Source organism: Erythrolamprus reginae, chromosome 6 (assembly GCF_031021105.1).
Source record: "Erythrolamprus reginae isolate rEryReg1 chromosome 6, rEryReg1.hap1, whole genome shotgun sequence".
NCBI classification, from domain to species: Eukaryota; Metazoa; Chordata; class Lepidosauria; order Squamata; family Dipsadidae; genus Erythrolamprus; species Erythrolamprus reginae.
The window spans coordinates 73079896-73102707 of NC_091955.1; the positions used below are offsets into that span (position 1 = coordinate 73079896).

General features: G+C 39.0%; 1 protein-coding gene across 1 annotated transcript in view; it reads right to left on the minus strand.

The window, feature by feature from the left end:
• Positions 1–21719, minus strand: part of RFX4 (regulatory factor X4) — a 50606-nt gene extending 28887 nt beyond the window's left edge. Inside the window, exons 1-6 of the mRNA XM_070754835.1 lie at positions 21665–21719; positions 13157–13280; positions 7859–7920; positions 5000–5213; positions 2781–2858; positions 1005–1168 (exon numbers count right to left, since the gene is read on the minus strand). Of these exons, the coding sequence (XP_070610936.1) occupies positions 1005–1168; positions 2781–2858; positions 5000–5213; positions 7859–7920; positions 13157–13222 (584 nt within the window). The 5' untranslated portion in view covers positions 13223–13280; positions 21665–21719. The remainder of the gene's footprint in view (positions 1–1004; positions 1169–2780; positions 2859–4999; positions 5214–7858; positions 7921–13156; positions 13281–21664) is intronic.
• Positions 21720–22812: the final 1093 nt, after the last annotated feature.

The window sequence follows — 22812 nt, forward strand, 5'->3', positions numbered from 1 at the left end:
ATTCTGTTGTTCCCCCAGATCTTAAAAAAAATTCTTATATACAATTATTCAAAACTAGGCCACTTTTCAAAATTATGATCCATAATCACTGCATAGCATTAATTTTCAGTGGTGTTTAATGTTTAAAACTTAGAAAAATAAATGTTATTGCTACTGCTACTGCTACTACTACTGAAGTAACTACTTCAGTAAAGTAATCTACTTTAGTTAGCAGGAATACCTGAAACAGATTGAATTAAATGATTCCATTGCTAACTAGGAAATTTCATGGTTAAGAACTGAGGGAAAAAATACACTGTATCTATCTTGTCAGCCTCTCAAATAGTAATAAAACAGGCACCCAAGACATATTGTATTGCTGAGGGCATTTCAGAACAGTGGGGACCATTTATTAATACTGTTCTCAGGCTACAAGACCATTCAGCAGTTTTAGGGTTCAAGAAAGTATGTACAAGAAGTTCTAGTCCTTAAGATACTCTGGTTGGGAAATATGAAATTGAAGTCATCAATAAACTACTAATTTAGAGAAGGCTGGAATAGAAAACAATATAGGAGTGAAGATCGGTAACACTTACACAAAAGCATTATTTAACATAGAATTTTAAGGAAGAATACCTGATAAATTAAAAATGTCATTGGCTACAATTGTATTAAACAGACCGCCAGAATGGTAAAATTATTAGAATTCAAAACTGAAGCATGCAAGTACAGAATATTTTAAATACATTGCCCACGTATTTGTCCTTCATTCCAAAATGGAAAAATTCCACCATTCCTTCCTTGACATTTGAACTCAATCTGCAGTATTCTGTCAAATCCATTTAGTTATATTACTCATAAATATTCTCTTGGATTTATGTGACAAAGATTCTTCATTTAAACCAGAGAAGTCTTAAAGTTGCCAAGTTTGAAGACCTCTGATTTAAATTGTATAAAGGGCATATGTTGCAGGCGAACTCACACCAATACCCTCACCCCAATATCAGTCTATAAAATATACTTACCTATCAGGTAATGCTTGCAAAACTGTTGGCATCAAAACTCCAGAAATAGCTTTATACAGTATTGAATCACAAACTCCAACTATATTTACTACAGTGGAAGAACCCAGTACAGGAAGCATGTGAGGTGGCATTCCTTGCCAAAAGTGCAGAAGAAAACTTTGAACCTAGAAATGCGCCCAAACAGAAGAAATAAATGGAATGTGTAATTGTTTTATCGTTATTTGTCTACGTTGTAGAATGGCAGAAAGACACTTCTGATTTTCTTTTTGCAAAACACCATCAAATGATACACTCCACCCATGGCAGTTTGCTGATGGGGGGGGAAAAAAGGAGTAGCAAATAAAGGGTAGATTCCGTCTTTTTTCTTTCATGTCTATGTACCACTGGGTTTGATTCTGCTCATCAGCCTTGCAAGATAGTCCAGATAAGAGAGATGCCCAGATGAACTACTTATAAATTGTTGTGAGGTTACATTAACACAGTGCTTCTCAATTATTTTCTGTTACGCCACCCCTAGAAAGTGTTGTGGTTAGCTCTGGCCCAGCTCCTGCCCCAAGGACTGTGGATGTGGGGGAGACATCCACATGCTGCAGGCCTGTTTTGCCCCCCCAGTGGAATCTGCTGATGAAGGCTCCTCTGACCAAGAAGACATGAGTGACAGGGAGGAGGAGAGTGTGGCAGACAGCTCAGAAGGAGATTAATTATCTAGCTCCTCCTTGGATTCAGAACAAGAGTTAATGATACAGCCACGCATGAGGAGAGCGATGCATAGGCAACAACAACTGAGAGATTATTATCAAAGAAAATGAGGCCACCTGTGGTTGGGTGGGGCTGTGGTAATTAGTGAGGCTGCTATAAATAGCAGCCTGTGGGTTTGGCCATTGTGGAGGATTATCTGATCATTGTGTTTCATGACTGTTTTACTGACTTTGACCTTTTATATGCTGATTTTCCCCCGCTTTGAAACTAAACCAGGGCAAAGTGTGTTTCACTTTGTGAAAGAGGGAGGACTGTGAATGGCCTCACAGCTGCAAGCTAAGTATCACAGAACTGATAAGGGACTTGTACAAATTACCAGTTTGTTTGGAGACAAGTGCTCTTTGCTATACCAAAAGAGGGCTTAGTTTAAGTGACTTTTCATTATAAAGAACATTGTTTTGAATTTTCAAACGTGTGTGTGTCTGAAATTTGTACCTGTGAATTTTTGAGAGGAGTCTACCAGAGAGCCCGACAGAACAGAAAGAAGCAAACATTTTGCACCTCCTGATCTGGGCCCCAATAGAATTTTAGTGTTAATATAGTGTTTTAGTGTTAAATAGTTTGCAAGCAAACTATTGGCTTGGGAAGGCTGCACTACCCATTTACCTGGGAGTAAACCCCACAAAACACAAGTGGAGCCTGTTCTTGGTTAGGGGAATCAATTGAGAGGGACCACGCATATTCCCTGGAGTCACATGTGCCCCCCCTTGCCTCGCTCCGCGCCCCCCGGGAGGCCCCACCCCGCTATTTGAGAAGCACTGCATTAACAGAATCTTGCAAATCTTATGGTCTAGTAATCCAACTCTGCTCCAACAGGACATTGTTAAAGTGAGTTTCTATCTTTTTATTCCCCAGTCACGTGACTGCATAGCCATGCCCATCCAGGCACATGACCCCCGCCAAACCACGCCCACCAAGTCATGCCCACAGAAACCGGTAGGAAAAAGTCTTAGATTTCACCACTGGCATAACTGAATGAAAACTATCCTCTAAAGAACTTTTTACTTCATTACCAACCTCATCAAAGTTGGCTCTTATTACAGTATCAAGTATCCTTTGACAGTGTGTTCTGTACATCATTATAAAAGTAGATACCTAGAAGAATAAACAAGAGCAATTCTTATTAAGGATGTCGTAATTCAAAACAGTAACATTTCTAGTATAATCTAGTATGGTTTCCAAATCCTAACAAATTCCTAGCAGTGAAGATAGATAGAACTTCAAGGCAACAAAAACACTAGTTAGCGAGCTCAGGTCTCACAAGCTGTAACTATAAACCTTAATCCAGATAGAGCCTAACCTAATACCCACATATCATGGTATCCAGATCAAGTTGCTAAAAGGGTGTCATCTTTGCCTCAGAGAGTTATGTTTCAGAAAGCCTTCTTTTCACCAAATGTACAGTATTCTGGACTCGAAAGTTACTCCTTCAAAATTCTAATTACCCTGAATCTCCCTCAAGTCCTATCCTTGAGAAATTGTCGAACTGTCCATCAAATTTCTGTCCATCAAATATCTCAGGGACCGCCTTCTGCTGCACGAATCCCAGCAACCAGTTAGGTCCCACAGAGTGGATCTTCTCCGGGTCCCGTCAACTAAACAATGTCGCTTGGCGGGACCCAGGGGAAGAGCCTTCTCTGTGGTGGCCCCGGCCCTCTGGAACCAACTCCCCCCTGATATTAGAGTTGCCCCCACCCTCCTTGCCTTTCGTAAGCTCCTTAAAACCCACCTCTGTTGTCAGGCATGGGGGAACTGAGATACTCCTTCCCCCTAGGCCTTTACAATTTTATGCATGGTATGTCTGTCTGTATGTATGTTTGGTTTTATAATAAGGGGTTTTAACTGTTTTAATATTGGATTGTTATATGCTGTTTTTATTACTGTTGTTAGCCGCCCCGAGTCTACAGAGAGGGGCAGCATACAAATCCAATAAATAAATAAAATAAATAAATTTATCTGTTTAAATTGGTTTCTCAGTTACAAGCATTTAAGGGAGGATGAAAGATTGGGAGCACAGTACTTGAGTCATTTGCCCAAATTAAATTATTCTACTTGTGCCATCACATATTGAGTGCACGTGACTTCTTCCTCAAGAGTAGCTAGTTGCAGTTTTGTATTGTAATTAAGTTAGGGATATGATGCCAGGAAAAGGAATTGGTCCCCTGCCTTTTTGCATAATCTACTTTTGCTAAATTGGTGGTTTTTGTTTACTAAAGAAATATTGCAAAATCCAATCATGGATCTTTGACGCACTTTGAACCGATACAGACGATACAGCCTCTTTCATCTAGATAGATTACTGGATAAATGCCATAAATCAGGGAGAAATTATTTGTTTCAAGTACACTGAGCAATCAAGTCCTTCATAAATGCTGATCCTACGCAGCTTCAGCTCTGGCAATCTCACGCTACTCACCAAAGCCTACAAAACTTTTGCCAGACCCATCCTTGAATACAGTTCATCTGTCTGGAACCCATACCACATCTCGGACATCAACACCCTTGAAAATATCCAAAGATACTTCACCAGAAGAGCCCTTCACTCCTCCACTCGAAACAGAATACCCTACGAAAGCAGACTATCAATCCTAGGTCTAGAAAGCTTAGAACTACGTCGCTTTAAACACGATCTAAGTATTGCCCACAAGATCATATGCTGCAACGTTCTACCTGTCAATGACTATTTCAGCTTCAATCGCAACAACACAAGAGCACGCAACAGATTCAAACTTAATATTAACCGCTCCAAACTTGACTGTAAAAAATATGACTTCAGCAACCGAGTTGTCGAAGCATGGAACTCATTACCTGACTCAGTAGTGTCAACCCCTAACCCCCAACATTTTTCCCTTAGACTATCCACAATTGACCTCTCCAGGTTCCTTAGAGGTCAGTAAAGGGCGTGCATAAGTGCACCAGTCTGCCTTCCGTCCCCTGTCCAATTGTCTCTCCTTATCTCATTTATCTTTTCTTCCTTTCAAATATGTTCACCTATACTTTCATATCTTTTCTTCTATTCTTTTCTTTATTTATATTATTACATATCTATTCTCTTCAATGTGTATTATGTATTGGACAAAATAAATAAATAAATAAAATAAAATAAAATAAATTAAGTCCCAGTCTTCTTAAACTCAATCTTTTGAAGAGGCACTTTTTCATACTTAAGTTAGCCTTTCCTCAACCGAGAAAACGCAGAGACCAAAGCAAGCCAATGAATATTTTACTAGCGTCACCTTCTCCTCTGGCAAGCTGGTTGGCAGATTTAGATCTTTGACATTTGGAAATTCTGGCAGCAACGTCCCAAGTTTGGATCGTGGTGAATATGCCACTGTCTGTTTGATTACTTCTTTTTTCCCCGTTTCATTGACCCAGGCTGCTCCTTTCTTAGAATACATCACGTCATAATACTGGGAGCTTTCTTTCACTGCAATGCCATAGTAATGGTACCTGAAATGTTGAATACACACTTTTTTTTAAAGAGAGAGAACTTGTTCACTCAAGTATGGTTAAAAAGGAAAATTGCTAACAAAACAGACTTTATGCCAATTTGCAAGTTAATGCATGAGTGCAAATTCACCATCGGAACATAAGCGAGAGGATTCAAGTTACTTAACAAACTGCATTTTCCATCCACAGGAGCACCCAGGAAAGATACAAATTGGTAGAGCCTGGTGCTTTTCATTCAGCCCTAAGCCAGATATTTAGTAAAAGCAAACTAGGGTTAATCCTACATCTTTTTTTCTTTTGTGAGTAATAAATAGTATATAATTTGTGATAAGGCAATTAATATTTTTTCTTAAGCTCTCTAATACATGCCATAGAGTTGCAATTTTTATTGCATGCTCTAACTGTACACTGGCAGCTTCCTTTAGAAGTTTTCTGGCAGAGCTTTTAACATAGAAACATAGAAGTCTGACAAAAGACCTTGTGGTCCATCTAGTCTGCCCTTATACTATTTTCTGTATTTTATCTTAGGATGGATATATGTTTATCCCAGGCATGTTTAAATTCATTTACTGTGGATTTATCTACCACATCTGCTGGAAGTTTGTTCCAAGGATCTACTACTCTTTCAGTAAAATAATATTTTCTCATGTTGCTTTTGATCTTCCCCCCAACTAACTTCAGATTGTGTCCCCTTGTTCTTGTGTTCACTTTCCTATTAAAAACACTTCCCTCCTGGACCTTATTTAACCCTTTAACATATTTAAATGTTTCGATCATGTCCCCCCTTTTCCTTCTGTCCTCCAGACTATACAGATTGAGATTAACTGGTATCGTGGTGTTGGGAGGATTGGATAAATTACAACCTATAGGTAATTTGTGATTTTTGCTGTGCTGCTAGATTCATGCTGCCAATACCTGTTGGTATGCTAACAGACTTTCATAAAACATTTTTAAAAGTAACCCATAAATTAAAAGTACACTGCTCAAAAAATTAAAGGGAACACTTAAACAACTCAATATAACTCCAAGTGAATCAAACTTATGTGAAATCAAACTGTCCACTTAGGAAGCATCTCTGATTGACAATCAATTTCACATGCTGTTGTGCATGTACCGAACAAAGTATTCAATGAGAATATTTCATTCATTCAAATCTAGGATGTGTTATTTGAGTGTTCCCTTTATTTTTTGAGCAGTATATTAAGCCTCAAGTATTTTTTCCCCAGTATGTTTTGCATAACCTCCTCAAATCTGTCAAAGGGCTGAAGATTTCATTTCAATTCCCCTGTGATGTCACCTTGTTTGTCACACCCCCATTGCCTTCTTCTCTTTTAAGCATAGCCTATGATATAAACATATTATGCGCTTGATGACTGGTGATTCAATAGCTTATGAGAAGCATTGGAAAAAGATAACAGGCTCTGTGGTATTGGTCCCTCAGCATTGGCAGGTTTATGACTGTTCAACCAAAATCACTGGTTGGCTTGGTATATGACATCAGCATCCACAGAGATGTTGTTATCTATTTAGCCACCAGTGCTTAAATAGTAATTGTCCCATGTCCCCAGAAATGGCGCTAGGTTCTCACATTCATTCTTCCTACACCCCTTTATTCAAGCCCTGCTGAATTCCACATAAAAGGTATTTGCCTTTCTTAGGGAGCTGTGATTGGATGCTATTCTATTGCACAGAACATCTATAATGGCAAGTGTATAGTATTTCCATACTCTATAAAACCGTTCTGATGCAATAAAATAGTCTGGTGATAAAATGTTGGGAACCTGGAGCTTTTAAATGTCATGGCACAAGAATACATTACAGAAAAGATAAATTGACATGATGGCAATAGACTTCTACACCAAACCCAAACATCATAATTGGAAAATAAAAAACACTGCATCATACCAATGTAACAGGCAGGCATATTGAAGAGCAAACAACCAACACATATCCCACCTGGCTAAGAGAGAAAACAAATCTTACGTGTCAAATTTTGATAACCTATATTTTATAATTCACCAGTATATTTATTTTTAGAAAAAATGCATTTGGACTTGTGTTTTTTTTTTTTTAAACTGGGAATCACACATTATCCAATCTGTTTCTTCTCCAGTCTGAAATATGGCCATTATCTCCTCTGCACGATATACTGTAACTATCAGAATTCCAAGAGAGATGAAAAGCAGATAAGAGAAGACGGTGCATGGGACCAAGAGAACAAATATAATTCTAGCTTGTAGTATACACACACATGCTTCGATCTATAACATGGCCACTACTCTTGGTATGTGGAATAGCTGCTCCCACTTTCCTTAAGCTTTGGAGAATGGTAAAGCAATGCACACAAATTAGAGTCCAAATTGACCTGGATTTAACAGGAGACAGTATTTCTGTTCCTTGAATAGTTGTGTAGAAGATGTTGGTCTTAGCTGAAGAAACCTCTTCTATACAATTATTAGAGGTAAGGAAGCCCAATCCTCCATTACAACTGACCATGTTATATCAGAGTCTTTGCTTTTCTTATTAATGGGCTTTCTCCTCAAATAAGTATTTGCCATAGACATATTGCATAAAACTCTTCCGCAATCACATTTCTATCACACATTTAACCTTTCTATGATTATGAAACACACATTATTGCTTACTTTGATTGGCCTCTGGTTCCTAATCTTCGTGTGGTTAACTGTGGAAACTGTTGTCTTATTATCTGTAAATTATAATTGAATAATAATTGTATGTTAAGAAACATAAGATCCTGTTCCAGTCATGTATATCTAGCAATGGCTTATTTCAAGAGAAAGTAAGAGAAATAAAATAAAACAATTCATTTATACTGTAAAGAGGTGTTTTAAAATCACTTATTTTTATATCACTGGAACGTATTACGGAGCACAAATTATATATGAAAAGAATGGATAAAATTGTTGTTATTATTATATAGAGTTATCCTTCTGTCTGTAGCTGTGGTATTTTATATATTTTAAATTTTCCTTACATATCCTTACAAAAAACAACTGAAGTGGAAGATTATTGGCAGAATAACTATTAATGTACTAATGTACTTTAAGAAATGTTTCTCAATTAAAATTCTTCCACATTCTTAATACTATATACTTAAACTTCATAAACATCGAAGGAAACACAAATATAAAAAGAAGAGGTGAGAGATCCTTGGCATCTAATGCTCTAGCATTGATTAGTCCTCAGAGAGAGGCAGCATATAAATTTAATAAATAATAATAATTAGTACTGATGATGCTATCTAGTTGGAGTAATGAAGTATCTTCAAGAAAACAAGTAAGTTCAGAGAGGACAAAGAGACCCATCATTTGAATCCTGAGCTACAAATATTCTCCTTTATTGACTAAAAGAGAGAGGGAGGGAGGAAGGGAGGGATGGAGGGAGGAAGAGAGGGAGATAGAGGGAGAGAGAGTGGGGGCTGTTTTAATAAGATGGGCCAAGTTTGAAATAAGAATGTTCTCTGTTTCAAACTGGAAAACTGAACTTATAACTAAAATACGCCAGTTTTATTTTTAATTTTCACTGCAGACCTCCTTAGCTGGAATCACACTAAGATTTAGCTGATAATTTTTTAAAAAATAGCATCCTTTCCATAAATCCCCCCCCTTTGTTTGCTTCTTTTTATACATGGTATCTTCTACATAATCTAAGGCAATGTCAAAAAGGTCTGTAAAAGGATCTCAATCAAAATATCATGCAAGTACCATGATATGCCGTGATTATTTATCTTCCATTTTTACTACATTTGCTTGCTTGCTTGCTTGCTTGCTTGCTTGCTTGCTTGCTTGCTTGCTTGCTTGCTTGCTTGCTTGCTTGCTTGCTTATCTATCTATCTATCTATCTATCTATCTATCTATCTATCTATCTATCTATCTATCTATCTATCTATCTAGTAAGTAACTGGGGAACTGAGATATTCTTTCCCCCTAGGCCTTTACAATTTATGCATGGTATGTTTGTTTGTATGTATGTTTGGTTTTATAAATAAGGGTTTTTAAATTGTTTTGGTATTAGTTTTAGTATTGGATTTACATGATGTTTTGTACTATTGTTGTTAGCCGCTCCGAGTCTATGGAGAGGGGCGGCATACAAATTTAATAAGTAAGTAAGTAAGTAAGTTAGTTAGTAAGTAAGTAAGTAAGTAAGTAAGTAAGTAAGTAAGTAAGTAAGTAAGTAAGTAAGTAAGTAACGGGGAATCAAATGTCTTGCTGGTGAGCCTCAGAACAAGGGGAAATGTTGTACAGATTTAATTCTGAAGTAAAGGGTGGGGTAGGGGGAAATCAGCAAACAGAAAAACACTTTTGTGGAGCTGTGAAAGTTCAGCCCATCTATTTGATAAATGAGCAGACAGGCAGGCAGCCTCTTTCTCTGGCTCTCTCTTTTTGTGCTGATTCAATGAAGCTTACCTAAAGAACACCACATGCTGTTCCAGCTACTGATCTAACATTCCGCAACATCTCAGCCTTCCAAATTCTCTTTAATTACACATTAATCCCACCCCTCTCTCTTTCAGTTTGGGAAGACGGAGATGGGGGCACCCAGGCGCTATGGGGGGAAGAATGCATTTTCTGAGTTTTCAGAGGGGAGAAGGGTGCCTGTTGTCATTTAGAATACACAACAACTACTCCTCAAGTAGGATTTTTCTTCAACTACCCCAAAGACAAATAAAATATTCCTATTGGTTTACTTTTATTGTCTCTTTAAATTCGATAAACAATATACACTACTCAAAAAAATAAAGGGTACACTTAAACAACACAATATAACCAGTGAAGGGCTACCAAAATTTTTACTACCACACTGTGGGCATGGCTTATGCAGGACGCCCTGCATTTTCTTTCAACATCTTTCAGTGCAATTTGGGTTCTCTGGGGTGGAGCCCCATTTTTGCTACCCCCCTGCGTTCCCCCTCCCCGTCCGGGCAGTAGCCCACCCCTGAATATAACTCCAAGTAAATCAAATTTCTGTGAAATCAAACTGTCCAATTAGGAAGCAACCCTGATTGACAATCTACTTCACATGCTGCTGTTCACATTCAACTTTGTACAGAACAAAGTATTCAATGAGAATATTTCATTCGTTCAGATCTAGGATGTGTTATTTGCGTATTGCTTTTATTTTTGTGAGCAGTATATTTTGCTTTACCCTTTAAGAAATGTAGGTCTGGAGCCCTTGTCAATGGGAATGTTAAAAATCCAAACTTATCTGTGCATCACACTAGGGACTGAGGATAAAGCCGAAATCCCCTTTTAGTGTTTACCAGCTGATATCCAAACCATTGTCCCTTTGCAATGGACGTAAAACTTATATTGTAACAAGGTGGTTATTTTTATATTTAGACAGGAAAGGAGGGATTAATCTTCGAAGAACTACCAGTCTTTAGAGAGAAAAAGAGATGCCCTTAACCTCAAAGTAAGACTTTTTTTAGGAACACCTATCTTGATTCCACCAAATGATATAGTGAGATAGGCAATGGGGCTTTCAGTAATAGTCAAGGCTAACCAGACAGGGGCCAGGGCTTGTTATCAGTAAGTTTATACAGCATATCACAGAAGTGAGTATCTCACATTTTGTAAATATTTAAGTATATCTTTTCATGTGACAACACTGAAGACAACACTGGATACAATGTAAAGTAGTAATTATATAGGTTGTATAACAGTGTAAATGTGCTGTCCCCTCAAAATAATGCAACACAGTCATTAATTAGTAAACTGCTGGCAATAAAAGTGAGTACACCCCTAAGCAAGGGTGGGCTGCTGCCCGGACAGGGGAAACGCAGTGGGGTAGCAAAAATGGAGCTCCACCCCAGAGCACCCAATTTGCACTGAAAGATGTTGAAAGAAAATGCAGGGTGTCCTGCATTAGCCACGCCCACAGTGTGGTAGTAAAAATTTTGATAGCCCTTCACTGCCCCTAAGTGATAATATACTCACTACTTTACATTGTAGCCAAGTCTAATTTCTTCAGTGTTGTCACATGAAAATATATACTAAGGGGAGAGGGGTGTGGCCAAGTGCTTCTGTGCTCCATTGGGGTATCCTGATATCCGTGTCACCTAGGGACCTGACTCGACAGGAACTGGGTCACAACCACCCTGGCGAGTGGTGAAGAAGGGAGACACCAATGGCGATCTGGGAGAGGACGGCAAACCTCCCCCCAGGAGCCAATAAAGAGGTCCCAACCAGTGTTCCCTCTAATTTTTTGGGGGGGTGGGTGGAAAAGTATAGTGTCTGAGCGGCAGTCCCTTCGGGACCGGGCGGCACAGAAATAATAAATAAATAAACAAACAAACAAACAAACAAACAAATAAAAAACCCACCCTGTTTTGCCTCAGAGAATTTCAAAATAAAATACTGTACTGTGTGTCTATAACAGTGAGCTCATAATAGGGCAACTCTATCAATATCAAAATGCCACTTAAATAGTTGAGCTAGTTTCAAACTAGATTTTGATTTTCTTTCTCTCTTCCTTACTCCCATTCTTTTTCTTTCTCTTTTCCTTCCTCTCTTTTTTCTATCTGTTTCTCTCTCTTCCTCTCTTCCTCTCTCTCTCCTTCCCTCTCACTCTTTCCCTCTCGGCTTCTAGGCAGGTTTGGAAAACTCTGAGTTGATGATGATTTTTAAGTGAGCGATTGCTCACTGCTCAGCTTAGAGGGAACTATGGTCCCAACCTGGCTGCACTGGAAAATGGCTTGCTACAAACTGTCCAAGCCACAGCAGCCACAAACAGACTGATCAATTGCAATTTTGGATGGGAAGTCACCTGGAATAAGTTAAGAAAAGTGCTGGAAAGACGAGTTGGAGACTATTAGTTGTGCTGGTGAGTTACTCTGCCAATAAAAAAGATCTGGGATTTTTTAAACAAAGATTACAATGGGAACAAAAGAACTGCCCCCTCCAAAAAAAATGGAAGCAGCAATCTACCACAGAAGGCTATAGAAGAAAAGAATTGCTAAAGAAAGCAATAATTAAAGCCCAGCCTTTGAGAACACTTGGAAATATTGTTATACTGAATCAATTTTAAACTATGAAATTAAGAAATTTCTAAACTATTAGGAATTGTTTTAAAACATTTTAGTATATTAACTAACAGGAAGAAGGGACTTGGGGAGTCAGTGAGGGGTGCCATCTGCTGGCAGGAGGAATTATTACTCTGGAAAAATTTTGGTGGATGTTTAGTCTGCTGCTGACCTTGGATTGGGAACATCAGGACTATTTTAGAATTATATTATAGATTGGTACAAATTGGATTTGTGGAAATTAAGTTAAAATGTTATATCTGAAGCATTAGAGGGGAAGACACAGTATTTATTTATTTATTTATTTATTTATTCATTCATTCATTCATTCATTCATTCATTCATTCATTCATTCATTCATTGGATTTGTATGCTGCCCCTCTCCGAGGACTCGGGGCAGATCACAACATATCAAAGAAAACATGACAATGCATCTAGATCCAATTAATATAATTTTAAAAAGCTAAAAGTTCTAATATTATCAAAAACATTCATTACCATTCACTCCGTGAAAACACACTAAAACACTCGTTAGTCGGGGAAGATTTAATATATAAGGAACATAGGAAAATCTAATATATAGAAGAGGAAGATCTAATATATAAGGAATATAAGTATAAGGAACAATGAATTTATTTAAGCTTTGAAAATGGAAATGAGTACCGTTGCCCCTACAGTTGGGAACGACTAGCACATATGTGTGAGGGGAACCTTTAGGTTTACCTTTACCATGTTTGCTAGTGTTTAATTTTTATTGATTCTATTGCAATTTATTTGTTTGATTGTTGTGAGGTGCCCAGAGTTGTTGGATGTTAGGGGGGGGGGCGTACAAGTTTAATGAATTATCATATCAAATACATTATCTTTTAAATCCCTGAAATTAGTTGCTTTTTATACTCACCTTTCCAAAACTAGCAGCATTAACAGGCTGGGTATCATTTTTCTCACAGAAATCCAAATAGTGCATGTAGAGGGCACTTCGTGGGATGCAAACACCTTCTGCAATCTCGTAATTCTCCTCCAGCCTTAAAAGTAAGGACAAAACAAAGAAGACAAATATATTGACTCCCATGCACATCCATACCTGTTTGTGTAGACATGTGTGTGTAAACTTGCATTACAAGTTCTGAACCGTTCTTCATATATTTTAGCCTCAAATCATATTTGTTGCTCTTCTCTGCACTTTTTCTAGAATCTAAAAATCCTTTTTGCATCGTGGCGACCAAAACTCAATGCAGTATTCCAAGTGTGGCCTTACCAAGGCCTTATAAAGTAGTATTAACACTTCGCATGATCTTGATTCTATTCCTCTGTTAATGCAGCCTAGAACTTTGTTGGCTTTTTTATTTACTTACTTACTTACTTACTTACTTACTTACTTACTTACTTACTTACTTACTTACTTACTAACTAACTAACTTACTTACTTACTTACTTATTAAATTTGTATGCCGCCCCTCTCCATAGACTCGGGGCGGCATACAAATTTAATTTAAAAAAATTGGTTTAAATGGTTGTCAACTAGGACTCCAAGATCCCTCTCACAGTTACTACTGTTTAGCAAATGTACCACATATACTGTATCTTCTCTTTCAAAGTTTAAGGAGAAAACAAAAATACAGTTCATTTCTACCGTAGTATAATTCATCTAAGCCACGCTGCTGCTTAAGCAGATAACCAAGGTAAGCCTTAATAGTCTGTCTTCTGCCTCAATCTAGAGTTTAAAACTCCCTTTGACCTGAGGACCAAACACCTAAGGATGAGCCCATCTTCAGAAGATCCATTTACATAAAGAGTCACAATTGCATTCGTATGCTATTCACACACCAGCTCATTGTGTCTTCAGCCTAACTTTCTGTTATTCTTTCTCCTCTCTCCTCACTCTTGTTGTATTCCATCCACAGCATCCATCCTTCATTCTGTAGTAAATCCAGCCAGGACAGAATCGTAGAATTAGAAAACTAATTTAGGCCACTGAGTCCAGCCTTCCATTCTGTGCAGGAATCCAGATTAAAACATCGCCAGCAGGTGGCTGTACAGACTCTGCTTGAATCCATTTAGCAAAGAAAAGACCGACAACATTGTTGATAAAAGTTCTAGGCCAGTGATGGCGAACCTGTGGCATGGGTGTCGCAGTTGGCATGCAGAGCCATATCTGGCGGCACACAAGCCGTTGCCCTAACTGAGCTCCAACATGCATGTGTGTGCTGGTCAGCTGATTTTTGGCTTGCGCAGAGACTCTCGGAAGGCATTTTTGGCTTCTTGGGAGCCTCGGGGGGCGGGGAGGGCATTTTTACATTCCCCAGCTCCAGGGAAGCCTTTGGAGCCTGGGAAGTGTTCTGTCGGGCTCTCTGGTAGAATCCTCCCAAAAATTCACAGGTACAAATTTCAGACACACACACGTTTGAAAATTCAAAACTATGTTCTTTATAATGAAAAGTCACTTAAACCAAGCCCTCTTTTGGTATAGCAAAGAGCACTCGTCTCCAACCAAACTGGTAATTTGTACAAGTCCCTTATCAGTTCTGTGATACTTAGCTTGCAGCTGTGAGGTAATTCACAGTCCTTCTTCTTTCACAAAGTGAAACACACTTTGCTCTGGTTTAGTTTCAAAGCGGGGGGAAATCAGCACACAAAAGGTCAAAGTCAGTAAAGCAGTCACGAAACACAACGATCAGATAATCCTCCACAATGGCCAAACCCACAGGCTGCTATTTATAGCAGCCTCATTAATGACCACAGCCCCACCCAACCACAGGTGGCCTCATTTTCTTTGATAATAATCTCTCAGTTATTGTTGCCTATGCATTGCTCTACACATGCGTGGCTGTATCATTAATTCTTGTTCTGAATCCAAGGAGGAGCTAGATAATTGATCTCCTTCTGAGCTGTCTGCCACTCTCTCCTCCTCCCTGTCACTCATGTCTTCTTGGTCAGAGGAGCCTTCATCAGCAGATTCCACTGGGGGCAAAACAGGCTTGCAGCATGTGGATGTCTCCCCACATCCACAGTCCCTGGGGCAGGAGCTGGGCCAGAGCTAACCACAACAGGAAGGGTGAAACAAGAGCCTACTGGGCCCACCAGAAATTGGGAAACAGGCCATTTCTGGCCTCTAGGGGGTGGGGGAAGCTGTTTTCGCCTTCCCCAAGCATTGACTCATGGGTGTGGGCACTCACACATGCATCAAAGAAAAAAAATTCACCAAAAGAGCATGCATGCATTCTATCACACATGCGCGAGTGCCCACATCTATAATTCAATGCCTGGGGAGGGCGAAAATAGCTTCTCCCACCCTCCCAGAGGCCGTCTGGAGACCAAAAATGGTCTGTTTCCTAACTTTTGCTGAGCACAGTAGGCTCATGTTTCGCCCTCCCCAGGCTCCAAAGTCTTCCCCAGAGCAAGGGAAGGGTAAAAACGGCCTCCCCCATCACCCTGGAGGCACTCTGGAAGCCAAAAATGCCCTCCCAGAGTCTCTCTGGGAGCCAAAAGTCAACTGGCCGATACACATGAACGTTGGAGCTGAACCAGCAGATATGGCTCCATGTACCACCTGTGGCACCCATTCCATAGGTTCGCCATCACTGTTCTAGTTAAACCCTTCCCTAAATCTTATTTCAGCTGTTAACCCTGTTAGGAATAACATTGATAATGTCCAATCGCTTTGGAAGGTTGAATTATGGAAGTTGAATACTTGAGTCAGTGAAGAGGATACTAGTTAGTGGAGACATGACCTAGGGAGAATATCATTTATCTAATAGGTTGAATTAAGCTCTCTACCTTGCTGTACCCTGTACTACCTTATTAAACTGAGACATAAAAAGAAGCTTCAATTAACGCTAATTTAGAAAAAATGTGGATTCAATAATAATAATAATAATTTAAAGTAACCTGTGAGCCAATTAGCAGAGACTTTCTTAGAAAAAAATATTTATATGTCTTACTATATTGTTTGGAGATTCTTCTCCCCAATACTCCATTAGTTTTACAATGGGTGTTTTTTTTTTTGGTACAAACTATTTCATTAAGATATAGGAGTGGTTGAATAGAATTAGTTTCTAAAGGCAGCATCTATTCTCATTTTCTGCCTACCACAATATCATTGCTGCATTTGCCCTCAAATATACAGACCCTGAACAAAACCTCTTTTCAAAGGACACAGGCTGTTTGTATGCCATAGGTGCTAATTGGCACATCAATTTCTCTAACCAGGACAGGATAGGAAGAAAGGCTCTCAATTATTTCTCTTCATAATATCTAATGATTTTTCCTCCTTTCTCTTCATTCTTTCTTGGTGATTCATTAGTCTGTGCTAAACAATCTTCTGTTATATCTGAACTTTTCTTTAATGATCAAAAAACATTTTGATCATTGTTTAGTTTTAAATATCTTTGTCATTTCAATGGGGAAAACTTTGTCATATTTTGAACTCTGGACTAGCCTGTAGTGCTTTAATGAACTTGGACTATTTATTTTATTAGCAATGTCCTTAAAACACTACCTTTAAAATTATGTGCAACATTGCAGTATATTTCATTTGCTATACAAATTCATTCACATTCCATTGTATACTCTTAAAAGCCAAGCAAATCAGAATTATAAAACTGGTGTTTCATTAGAATGAAGGCTGGATTCCTGCATCAAAGACACCCATAATTTGCTGTGCTTGAGATTTAGGCTGTGTGGTTACAGTAAGTATGGCTCATAAACTTTTGTTTATGGCCTAGCATATTGAAAGATGTCACACAATTATAGTTTATTAAATAATTTGTAGTTAAATGAACTGTGTTAAATAGCCAGATGTAATTCTCCACAATCACCTGTTATGATTTTTATAACCATTGTAGTAAAATGGACATGTAACATTCATAGAGCACAATGTAGAGAGCTGTAGAATTTAATGGATGCTAAGACAATTTGATCTGATCTGGGTTAAAAAAGGAATGTATTTGACTAAAGAGTGCATTCAACAACTATATAATTCATTATACAGTAGTTCAACTTTATTTGTTTATTTATTTGTTTTTTTGTTTATATTTCTATGCCACCCTTCTTGACAGACTCAGAGCAGCTCACAGCAAATGGATACAAAAATACAATATGTAAGAAATCTAATTTAAAACAATTCTAAAACTCAATACATTAGAAACAGTTGTCCACATTCATTCCATATACATTGGCCGGAGCTAGACATAACACTCAATGGCCCCAAGCCTGCCAGTAGAAATGAGTTTTTAAGACCTTGCGGAAGGCCTTGCAGGGGCACTACAAATCCCTGGAGGGAGTTGATTCCAGAGGGCTGGGACCGCCACAAAGAAGGCTCTTCCCCTAGGCCCCTCCAGGCGACATTGTCTGGCAGACAGGACTTGGAAAAGGTCAATTCTGTGGGACCTAACCAACCATTGGAAGTTATCCCAAGTTCCATAAAGAGCTGTAATATCTAAAAGAAGTACTGTACTATATAGTTATTGAAGTGTTAAGTAATACAACATAATCTTTCCCATCAATTTTCTTTTAGATTGCTGAAATATCACATCTCTTCCCCATACAATACTAACAAAACCAAAAGGAATAGAATGTAAGAAGAGTTAAAAATGCTGAAGGAGATCAGGTGTCTATCAATGCTCTGATCCAAGGATATCCCAAAGGATATATTCAGAAAAGCCAAACTGGTATCCTATGGGGAAAATCGCTTCTTCTTACAAACTTTTCTACTTAAGAACCTGGTCATGGAACGAATAAAGTTTGTAAGAACGGGTACCACTGTAACTAATTAATCTGTGAAATTGAAAAAAAAATCAGATGCACAGAAATACACTTTCCCGCGCTCACAGCCATCTCTTCACTTCTTTCTCCTTGGTTTTCTCTAAATTCTCTTTTATATTGGCTATCCTCTCCCCACCAACACCTACTCATTCCCTGCAGCTTCCATTGTCACTCAGCTGGTTAGGTTGGGCTCCATCATCTCTGCTCAGCCTTGATTGCATGGGCCAAACAACCTGAAATGAGATGCAGAGGATGTAGCTCACTCAGGTTGCTACCACCACAATTCAATGGTCTTCCAAAGTCTTGGCCAGAGATGATGCTAGAGCTAACATCAGCTAGGTAAATACAGCATGCTACTTAGTTTGCTTTAAAAAATATTTTGCCAGATGCAACAATTAGGCTGAGTTCACACATCCCACTAAACTCAAACATGCAACCTATATTATGAATAAATATGATATATGGACCAAATCAAATTATGTTCACTAGCCCAAACATAGTTTAGACCAGTGTTGGAGAACCTATGGCACATGTGCCGCAGGTGGCATGCAGACTCATATCTGTTGGCACACAAGCTATTGCCCCAGCTCAGCTCCAGCATGCATGTACACACTGACCAGATGATTTTTGGCTTGGGCAGAGGCTCTGGCATCCAGGGAGCCTGGGGAGGGCAAAAAATGAGCCTACCTGGCCCACCAGAAGTTGGGAAACGAGGAAGCAGGGAGGTTGTGTGCGCATGGATGGGGAGCAGGGCAGCATGGGGGGGTGTCACACACACGTCTGCAGGTGGCAGGGGTGTGGGCACTCGTGCATACATGATAGTGCGCCCGTTCATGCTTTTGGCACCCAATGAAAAAAAGGTTCGCCATCATTGTTTTAGACTCACTGGCACACTGCCACAGTTACTTTGCGTTATCTCCTCTTGATCCCTTTTAAAATACAGTGGTACTTTACTTAAGAACTTTTCTAGATAAGAACTGGGTGTTCAAGGTTTTTTTGCCTCTTCTTAAGAACCATTTTCTACTTAAGAACCCAAGCTCGAAAAAAATCCCCATGAAATTTAAGAGCAGCACGAAGGCCCGGCCAGTTTCCTAGCATTCCCCCTGGGTTTCTCTCTCTGGAGCAGTGTATGGGAGGCACATGCTCCTCCTCGCCGCCTCAGAGTCCCTCTTTTTTTTTTAAAGCCTTAAAGTTTTGGGGGGGGTGTATTCCCCTCCCCTCCCCTTCTTCCTTCTGCAACGACTGTCTTCCTCCTCCTCTTCTTCTTCCTCCTCCTCCCACCCAAATTCCGAGCTTTTATTTCTTTCCTAATGGTTTTGCATGCATTATTTGCTTTTACATTGATTCATATGGGAAAAATTGCCTCTACTTACAAACTTTTCTACTTAAGAACCTGGTCACGGAACAAATTAAGTTCGTAAGTAGAGGTACCACTGTACTATTCATGCCACTCCAGGCTTCCCCTGACTGGACCAATTGCAAATGTCACTTTGCTTAAAAGAGGAAGAGATAAAGTGCTACTGGCATATTAGGAAGCCGAATGAGGTGTCATTCCTTTCTTAATTATTGATGCTTAGTTCACAGTCACTGTATCGTAACGACTTAGTTACAAGTTATGCAGCTTAGAATCAAATGCAGACAAACAAATGGGTGATGGTTATTCTAAAACGGGTGGGTTCTAACCAGTGAAGGGCTACCAAACTTTTTACTACCACACTGTGGGTGTGGCTTATGTAGGATGCCCTGCATTTTCTTTCAACAACTTTCAGTGGAAATTGTGTGCTCTGGGGTAGAGCTCCATTTTTGCTACCCCACTGCGTCCCTCTCCCGTCTGGGCAGTAGCCCAACCCTGGTTCTAACTTACATTGCTGCTTACTTCACTTTATTATTATTTTATTTTATTTATTGGATTTGTATGCCGCCCCTCTCCATGGACTCGGGGCAGCTAACAACAGTGATAAAAACAGCATGTAACAATCAAATACTAAAACAACTAGAAAACCCTTATTTATAAAACCAAACATACACACAAACATACCATGCATAAATTGTAGAGGCCTAGGGGGAAAGAATATCTCAGTTCCCCCATGCCTGATGGCAGAGGTGGGTTTTAAGGAGCTTACAAAAGGCGAGGAGGGTTGGGGCAATTCTAATCTCAGGGGGGAGTTGGTTCCAGAGGGCCGGGGCCGCCACAGAGAAGGCTCTTCCCCGGGTCCCGCCAAACGACATTGTTTAGTCGACGGGACCCGGAGAAGGCCAACTCTGTGGGACTTAACTGGTCGCTGGGATTCGTGCGGCAGAAGGCGGTCCCGGAGATAATCTGGTCCGGTGCACTTCCTCCCATGCTGCATGGGTGCACATGTGCAGTGCCAAAAATGTGCAAACAAAAGGGCAAAAACAAGATAGCGGTGCATACGCAGTGCCAGAAACTTGGCTTCTGCACATGCGCAGAAGAAAAATCAGCAAAAGATCCCTCCTATTTTAAAAAAAATCCAAAAAAAGAGATGGTGGTGGTGTCCATGGACCCGCACCCACAGAACCAACTCTGTGACATTACCAGCAATGTGCTAGCGGTTCTATAGAACCGGTGCAAACCAGGAGGAACGCACCTCTGTTCTCAACATATTGTACTCTGAAGAACAGGAAGTTCTTTTTGCAGTGAGCTCAGACAATTCAGGACAGATGTGACTGCAAAGGCAAATAAGCCATGAGGACAGCTGTGCTAGTAAAGATGATGGCTTGAATGACAGTAAATGGCTTATTGCCTCAATTGGGGCATGATAGCAAATAATGGCCACATTCCAACAAACTGAAATATCCTGGGAATTTTGGGATGTATTAACCTCTATGATTAAGGATGCTACCATTATTGGCTTGTTTTCTCCGGAGAGAAGAGCTTTATGAGATAATTAGCTGTGGCAATTTGGCTGAAACGAGTCCATCAAATTATAGGAAAGTTTAAGCAACTGCCTTCTGAGGAGGCATGGAGTAATCCGAAGTATTAGTTACTGGCCAAGAACAACAGTTACAAAAATTGAATTGCTGTTTAAATATTTGGGAAAGATTAACCATTTGGTGGCACAGTTTAGAGTAGCATAAATTCAGAAAAGAATATGAAGAATGTTCAACTAATCAACTTCCAGAGGCTGTTCTTTATCTATATTGCTATGTTTCCAGTGATTAGATGGGTAACTAGAAAAGATACAACTGAAAAAATTTAGGTGCCTACATTTATTGATATTTTATAGTGTTTTTGCTAGAACTAACTAGAGCAGTTTCCTAACCTTGGCAATTTGAAGATATCTGGGCTTCAACTGGCTGGGGAATTCTGGGAGTTGAAGTCCAAATATCTTCAAGTTGCCAAGGTTAGGAAACACTGAACTAGAGCTATTTATCTTTTGAAATTCTAGCAAAGCACAAATACTTTAAACATTTTTTTAAAGATATTAATCCTCAGGCATTGAATTTTGAGCATAGAACAATACTTAGTGAGCATAAACTAGAATGTTGATGTAATCCGTAATCCAGAATAAATGCAACAGTGTCAAAATTATTTATACATGTTTATCATACTCTTGAATATTTCTAGTTTTCCTGAAAGTAGTAGCTTGAGAATAAATGTCTTTTTTAAAAAAACAGATCTTACCATTGCAGAGTTGCTGGGGTAGAGTGTGGTTTGGATGCTCTGTTATTCTCTTTCTCCTCATCTGTTGAGAAAAAAAACACTATTAGGGGACATCCTTTCAGATGACGTACTTGACGGACATGAGAAAATCCTACTGTTGGGAATATTCTCAATTTCCCCAGAAACAAGCTTGAAATATGCAAAAATACTTGAAGTTTAAGAGACTCAGAATGATTGTTAAAGTAAATGTCAGGCTGTATAATAGAATGCCTGTGGCTACCAGTGTTCCCATGAATACCTTCTTTGGAAGCTAAAGGAAATAATCCTTTACATTTCATCTATCTTTCCACATCCTTTCACTGTATTGGGCCATTAATTTACCTTCCCTGTTTAGAGACTTGAACTTGGAGAAAAGGTATATCAGGACTGTTAAGGAGTGTGCATAATGACCCTTGAGTTATCAAGTCCATGCACAGAGGAATTCCAGGAGATAGCCAAGGGATATGAGTAATTATTCAATCATACAAAACAGGCACATTAAAGTTCAATTAGTGTTTACTTTTGGAAATAACACAGTCAAGTTAAACAGTCTGGTCATACACATTCAAATCTGTCAATATTTCTCAATACAATAATAATATTACAAGCCTGTCTTGTAATATCAGACATACATCACAGCTTACAAATACATCAAATTATCATCGAACACACAGAGCTTCCTACATCAGCAGAAAGAACAGAGAGAGCAGAGAGAGAGAATCCTGTTTCTGGCTCCCTCTTATGGCAATTTGCAACACTACCCCTTAAAGCTATAGTACTTCAATACAAACAAACATTCATTGTTAGCTTGTTTATATATTGCCAACCCAACTGTTTTGTACATAATACTAACAGGGACTTCCTACAAATAGGAAAATGCACCTCTTATAAGCTCCATGGATATGCTGCACCTTTCTTATTCTCTTTATTGCAGTTGTGACTATTTAATCCCAAATATTGTTGAAAATATCATTAGAGTCTGAATATTCTATTATACAGTAGATCTCTCATTACAATAAACATTTACTTCCACCTTCCTTCTCTTCTCTTGCTGGCCAAAATCAATTCCAAAAATAATATCAGGGATTTTAATGTTGTCAACAATAAAAGTTAACACATTATTAAAAACA